Source organism: Onychostoma macrolepis, chromosome 20 (assembly GCF_012432095.1).
Source record: "Onychostoma macrolepis isolate SWU-2019 chromosome 20, ASM1243209v1, whole genome shotgun sequence".
Lineage (NCBI taxonomy): Eukaryota > Metazoa > Chordata > Actinopteri > Cypriniformes > Cyprinidae > Onychostoma > Onychostoma macrolepis.
This window is the reverse complement of record NC_081174.1, coordinates 32,489,385-32,496,884: the sequence shown is the minus strand read 5'-3', so window position 1 is coordinate 32,496,884 and position 7,500 is coordinate 32,489,385. Positions and strand designations below refer to the sequence as shown.

The 7,500-nt window shown below is 41.1% G+C and overlaps 1 protein-coding gene across 1 annotated transcript in view; it reads left to right on the top strand.

Annotated features, from left to right (window-relative positions):
• Positions 1-6,309, top strand: part of LOC131527426 (1-phosphatidylinositol 4,5-bisphosphate phosphodiesterase beta-1) — an 85,871-nt gene extending 79,562 nt beyond the window's left edge. The window contains exon 33 of the mRNA XM_058756515.1: positions 4,894-6,309. Within this exon, the coding sequence (XP_058612498.1) occupies positions 4,894-5,118 (225 nt within the window). The 3' untranslated portion in view covers positions 5,119-6,309. The remainder of the gene's footprint in view (positions 1-4,893) is intronic.
• Positions 6,310-7,500: the final 1,191 nt, after the last annotated feature.

Here is a 7,500-nt window from a genome sequence, read left to right as displayed (position 1 = left end):
TAGCCAAAAAAGCGTAACGCTAAAGCTAATGGAAAGGAGACCAGAGGGCATTTTATTTTAATGGATGTCAATGGAGGAGAGGCTTCACTACGCTGAATAAACAGCTTTTTTAGAGGAAACAGCTGATCATTTAATGATCTGCTAATCTTCAATATATTTTACACTAAGCAATTCTTTCGGATTGAACTATTTTTAGAGTTTACACTGAAAAAAATGCTGTTTTATAAGAGAAGTCACTGACTTTTTGCGACAGGTGGCACTTCTCATTCATTCCTATGGGATCTGTAAACTCTGACTGAAATTCAATGACGTCAAGGCTGTAATATGATTAATGTGATGGTTATTAAGTCACACGTGATCCAAGTTAGCCGTTACGCTTTCTCCAGTAGTGAGTAATACACACCCTCTCATCTCCCTACAGTAAGACAATCTCTGGTGTTGCTCTCAGCTGGACGCGAGGAAAATCCTGAAATAATGATGGTGTCGCACTACTTTATTTCTGCTGTGATCATTTGAAGTATTCGTTCCCTATTCAGCATATGATAATAGTTTTACTGTGGTTTTGGTCCCTTTTGTCTTCCACAGGACATAAATAACAGCACATGATTTTGGGAAGACACTGGGCCAGCTTTACTAAACAGGGCAAATTAGCACAAGAGCGCAATTCCAAAACAGCGCCGATGGCCGTGGAAATTTCTGCGGGTGATCTACTAACAACCGCACACATTAAAGAACACAGACGCAACATCTCATTTACATATCGACCAACGCAATATACCAAGCGCAGCACAACTTAGCGTAGTCGCAAATAAAGACACAGTACGTTGAAAAGAACCGGAGGCCAAAAATGAAGGTTTGCTAGAAGTTTTGATTGAGCTGGTCCTGCGTGACTCCTAGTTGAGGGTTCCAAGTCGTCTTTTATTTCCTGAAGCAAATTAAATATAAGATGGCTTGGCAAACGATATGTTCGGATAATGTGTTCTTCTGGCATTACAAATAAATTAATACATGTGAAAACAATCCTCTCCCTTCTACCCTTCTCTCTGTTCTCTGTGTGACTCCTCCAGCAACAATAACTGCTGACATTTCAAGCGCAAAATAGTTTGACATGCTTCTTTTGGGCGTTAAATAATGGCGCAAACGTTAGTAAATCTCATTGCGTGATTGATTTGAATACTGTTCTCCTATAAATATTGTGTCTGAAAGGGAAACTCCTACAAATGCACGTTCAATATAAGGTCAGGCGCAAAAATAACTGCGTTCACGCCTTTTCAGCGCTAATTCTTCACTGCGCGTCTTTAGTAAATCCTGACAGTACTATTTTAACGCCAAAAGACGGTTTGCGCTGGTGCAAGCTGTTAGTAAAACTGGCCCATAAGGGTTGCTAGATTTTCATTTGTGAGTGAACTTTTCCTTTATGGGCATGTTATTGTTAAAAACACTGCGTTCTTGCGATCACACAGCGTGTTATATTTTATGGCCAAACGCAGCACAGTAGAGACAGATGGAGACGTCTGTGAGACACTCGGAGCAGATTGAGGCGTCGCGTTCGCTCGGCTCTCGCTGTGACCATGCTTTTCCCGTGTTTGATGTGAGCGGCTCTTCATTAATAATTCACACAACCCTCCTGATTCTCTCCAGGGGAAGCACTGTCACTCGATAGAGACCCGAGGAGCACAAACAAACCCCGGCGCTCAGCGCTCCGGCTGGAAATAACCTGCTCTCGTAGACGACCCAGCAATTGTTCGGCACGGAACTGATGATTAATAATCAAACGCTGCTGATTATAGAGTCTCTGTGTGCGTGTCGCTTCATACGTTAGATGCTGATGGGTCTTTAGTCTATTAGTGAGCGTTTGTGAATGCACACGTGACGAGTGTGAAACGGGAACGTTTCCGCTCAAGTAATTCAATCTCTGCCCAATCTAGATTCCAGAAGCTTCACATCCCTCGATGGCGGACCAGAATTAGGACAGATGTTGAAGAAGGTCATTCTCCTCCCCGAGTGCTTTAAGAGAGCGGTGGAATTGGACTTGAGCGTGGTTTGTTGACAGATGACGAGTCTTTTGAGGAAAGACATTTTTAACTGCGAGTCGGGAGGGAACAGAAACTAGAATGGGCCGTGCTTTCATCTGCAGGTCTCTTTAGGTCAGTGACTTTGAGGTGTTTCTCAGCTCTTGTGCTTGAGGAGATGCTGGTTTCCACGAGGGAGATGTTTGATTTGAACATTTCTTACAGTAAAAGTGTGTCTGAACTATAATCGGTTCTAATCGCAGCCGCCTCATAAGGCACCAGCGTTTCTCCTGTCGTTTAAAATGTATTTTTATTTCAGAAAGGAAAGCTCTGTAATGACTGGAGTGAACTGAATGGCTCAAAGTTTCCTCTTTGTTTGGCACAAATACTCAGCGAGAAGGGCTGGGTATCAATCGTTCTTCTTTTTGGACTGCTGTTAAAAGAACTAACTCGTGCTTCATTAGGTGAAGACAAAATAAAGAGATGTTGTTTATTTCATGACAATGTAGGATAAAACAGGACCTTCCTACATTACAAACGTATTAATTTAGAATCAGAGTGAGTGAGCTCATCTTAACCATCTGGTGTTATTCGGGCATTTTAGACTGAAAAAAAAAGTTTGATACTTCATCGGAATGGAATGAAACTTGGAGACTTTAATAGCAGTCTCTATGTGACCCTGAAAAAAATAGTGGACTTGATTGATTCGAAAAAGCTAAATGTGTGTGTTGTGTGTACAATCTACAAATCAGCCACAATGCTGAAAAAAAGTGCACAGCAATGAAGGGGTGACAAAATTTTGCCTGAAAACACTGCTCAGAAACTAAGGAATGCACAGCACTGAATATATACAGGCATCTAATGGCTACTCCATGGTATTACAGATGATTTTCTTTTCTTTCCACAAGTTGGAACAAATCTGCCTCAATTCAGTGGATTTTAAATACTTTTGCTCTGTTTTTAACTTAAATACTGTATTACAATACTTTTTCAACTGCTTCCACACAAAATCTTTCCTTGTCACACAGTTTCTGAAAGCTGTCACTCAAGCAGCAGAAGCACACACCAAAACCAGACACTGATTATCAGCCTTTGACTCATATTTCAATTTCATAAAACACTTTTTGCTAAACACAACACACAGTTCTCTCTGCAACACACAAAATTCTCTAACAGGAATATGGCAAAGGTGTTTGCAAATGTTTGCTTTTGAGATGTGTTTGTGATATTTTAATGCAGTGCTTCATTCTGCAAGAGATGCAAGGCATTTTGCATTTTGTGTGCAATTCTTGGATTTGTGTGTAAGTTTTGAATAAAAAGGCAAAGTTTTGTGTGTGTGTGTGTGTAAGCAGTTGAAAAAAACTGTAATTGAAAAATTATATAAAATTATTTTTTAAATATATACATTTTATACAGAAAAGTGAATATTAATTAGTAACATGAAATACACTCAAAATGCAAACTATTAAAAACATTAATGAAATGAAATGTAGTATATTCATTTCACAAAAATAAAAATATGACACTATTATGGCTGCCGGTCAGTTTTGACCGTGAACAACACAAGTGTGACTCGCTAATGAACAACACCAGAGGGTTAACACCAATAACCAAGAGTGTAGCTGAAGCCTCGATGAAGATGGACAGTGAAGATCAGGAGATTGTTCAGGACCGAAGGACGAGAGAGAGAGCAGTAGGATAAGATGACCCCTAACGTCCTTGCCATCTCCACGCCCCGCAATGTTTAATTACCTCCGAGCCCAGGTGATAAAGACGTGGCTCTTCTGACAGGAGTCAAACACAGTCGGGCGTCTTGGCGAAGAGTCACGTTTGTGCCCACTTCAATCCCAGGCCTTTGTGTCTTGTCCAGCAGGGGACAGCAGATGTCCTTCCCCTAAGTAGGTCAGGCTTTGTGCGGGAACCATCTGGCCGTGGCACGTCGCTGTCAGCCGTCGAAAATCTGATTTTCTAGAAGGTGACCTTTGAGATGACCATACTCAACCGGTTTGAGGAATTGGGATGTGCAAGTGTAGTGTTCAGGCTGATGTTTGTTTTCTGTGTCGGTAAAGAACTTTACACCAGGCTTCCCTTGTACCTTCTTGACTTAACCACCTCAAAGCAGTGCATGGAAGTACTAAACCTGTTCTGAGGGTTAACTGGCGCAAGCGGAGATCAGAGACGCTCTCAGATCACGGGCGAGTGTGAATGTTTCGAAATCATAGTCTTTGACACGATTCATCTTTGGCGCTTTCTTTAATTACACCGCTCCCAGGAGAGCGAGCGGGGTAGTTAACCAGTCAAATAAGCAGTAAAGCAATTATTGGGTCAGAATGAATACAATTCTGACATCTTTAATCACTAGGGGAGTCTGTGCCTGGAGAAAAACAGGATACTCGTCTCTCCCAGAGGTGGCAGAAGCTGAGTGAGATGAAATCATGTTGCATTGGCTTTTTAACACTGTGGCTCGTGGATCTTCTGAGATCGTCTCTAATCTGAACCTTTAACCTCAGGCTGCGGTTTTACTCTGCTGTGGTCGGCGTGACTCATTCTAACACGGTGCAGCTTTGTTTTGTTGTTTAATCCATGTGCTTATTCATGTTACAGCGCTGTATTCTCTCACATGACGTCGCTGTGGCTTCATATCTGCTTTGTGATTACGCTCTAGATCAGAGCTTCTCAACTGGTGGATCACGACCCAGAAATGTGGCTTCGTTTTTTCCTTGCCATGATAGCAGTAAATGGAAAGAAAAACAACAAAAGATAAAAGAAAACACACCATTAAACACGAATCAGTGAAGCAAAACCAGTTGAGAGGTTCTGATCTGGAGGCTTCTGTTTTGCATGGTTTCCTTGAGTGATTTTGTGCCGGTTTCTTCTGCAGCTTCAGAGCGAGCTGGACCAGGAGTATCAGGACAAGTTTCGGAGGCTTCCAGTGGAAATCCAAGAATTCGTGCAGGATTCTGCTGCTTGTAAAGGCAAGTTAAGCCAAGAAAGTGACTTTCTTCCCATTTCCACCACGACGGGGAAGCTCAAGCACGCGGCGCTCTCGCCAGCTGAAGACGTGGAGGAGCGATCTTCAGAGAAAGTCTTCAACACGCCGCTCTGAGTTTGTTGTACCTTTGTAAACACGTTTTTGTACTTCATACGCTGTTGAGTTTCCCTGATTTAATGTGCACCTTTTAGTATGATGACTGGATGACTTACTAGAACAATGTTAAAAATAATTGTTCTTTTTTTCTTACTTTTAAACCTTAGTTTTCACAAAAACTCGCTGCTTATGTGGATTTAAATATGTGTTTAAATGGACTCTTGTGTATGTTTAGATGAGTCTTACTGTCACTTAATGATTTGAAAAACTCTTTTAATATGAAATTTAGGCTCTACTTAGGTCACATATGTTGTCTTGAACCATTCTGCCACAATTTAGACTTTGTATGAATGCATTTTTTTTATGTATATATACAGTATATATATATATATATAGCAACACATGGATATGAAATATAAAGGCTTCAATGATTCATTTGCTTGCATGTTATTGTACAAATATGTGATGTGGAAGGAAAACATTCTTTTACAACAAGTATATGTAGATTTACATTTACATTTATGCATTTGGCAGACTTGCACTGCATTAAGACTTCACATTTGATCAGTTCATTCATTCCCTGGGAATCGAACCCACGACCTCAACTTTACTAGCGCTCGATCTACTGTTGGAATGATATTTAATAAAGATTGTTATGTGCCACAAAGAGGAATATTTGACCACAAATACACTGTGGGAAAACATTTATGGCCCAAAACAAACCATAACTGACCAGAGTCACGACTGGACCAAAGTTTCAAATGAAGATGAACTTTCAAAACTTTAAAGACACTGTCATTAATGTGATGAATGTGTTTACCGATAAGAGAAGTGAACATTTGTGTGTGAAAGACTCGACGCTGCCCGTTTCTGAGGTTCTTTTATCAATGTTTACGAGACAACACTAAACAGCACTAGTGCCACACACATCTGAGATGTGAACAGCATCTCGAGTCTCTGAACACGTTTACCTTCTCTAATGCATCACGTGTTAATTGGTCATTGTAATATAACAGTCTGTGGGCGTCTAGTGGACTAATGAGTAAAGCTTGTGACTAGCAGAAAAGTTACAGTCATAGAGACATCTTCACACGCTTTTCACAAGTTTCTCCTCGCTGGTGTTGATGTACGTGAAGCTTCTTGAAATCAGGTCAAGTGTAAGCGGGTTATAAATGCCTGTGGATGAAATAAATGCTGCTTCTGTCTAAATGTGTCGTATGCTGTTTCTTTGGTTGAGTTTTGCTAGTAGTTTTAGTTGTTGAAGGTCAGCGTGCTTGTTCCTGCCCCGCTGAAGAGTTATATGCTGTTTCTGTAAAGGACCTTGGGAAGTTCTGAAGAGCTGGATGTCTGAACCCTGTTTAATGCTGCATAAATCTGCTGCACTTTAATGTGTTGATGATGCTGGGAAACACTCTCATTAAGAGTAAATAATAGAGCCGTATTTTATGTGCTGCGGATGTCATGCACAGATCTTCAGCCAGGTTTATGTCTGTGCAGAGAAACGTGTGTGTGTGTGTGTGTGTGAGATCGGGGTGAGTGTGTGTGTGTGAGATCGGGGTGAGTGTGTGTGTGCGTTTTTGTGAAAAGTCAGGACATAGATGTGTATAATGACGAGGGTATGGCAGGTATTACAAGCTGAAGGTGGCATCTCAGGACATTGACCCATGTCCCCACTTTTCAAAACACTTATAAATCAGGTTTTTTTGGGGAAAGTTGAAATGCACAGTCTCCTGTAAGGGGTAGGTTTAGGTGTAGGGTTGGTGTAGGAAAATAGCACATACAGTAAGTACAGTATAAAAACCATTACAACTATGGAGAGTCCCCGTAAACCACTAAAACAAACATGTGTGTGTGTGTGTGTGTGTTTGAGTATGAGTGTTTTTGTGACAAATCAGGACATAGATGTGTATAATAACAAGGGTACGACAGGTATTACAAGGTGAAGATGACTTTTCAGGACATTACTCCATGTCCCCACTTTTCAAAACGCTTATAAATCACACAGAATGGAGTGTATTGAAAATCTGAAATAGCAGACAGTCTCCTGTAAGGGGTAGGTTTAGGTGTAGGACAATAACATACAGTAAGTACAGTATAACAACCATTACGCCTATGGAGAGTCCCCACTTTTCACAAAAACAAACGTGTGTGTGCGTGGGTGCGCTGCCTGTGGCCTGTTTCCCATCATCCCCGTGGCAACAGTTCCCAAAACATGTTTTTATGTAGAGATGCCCAGCGGTCGCTGTGACTGAAGCACATGTGAACCGACAGGAATTCAGCTGCAAATATAATCAACATAAAAATAAACAGCAGCGTTCAGAAATAACTCTGATGCTGCTCCTTCATTGTTACGATCTCAGAGTCTGTCACCGTCCATCATCTCTTCTTTGAGGTTTTCTG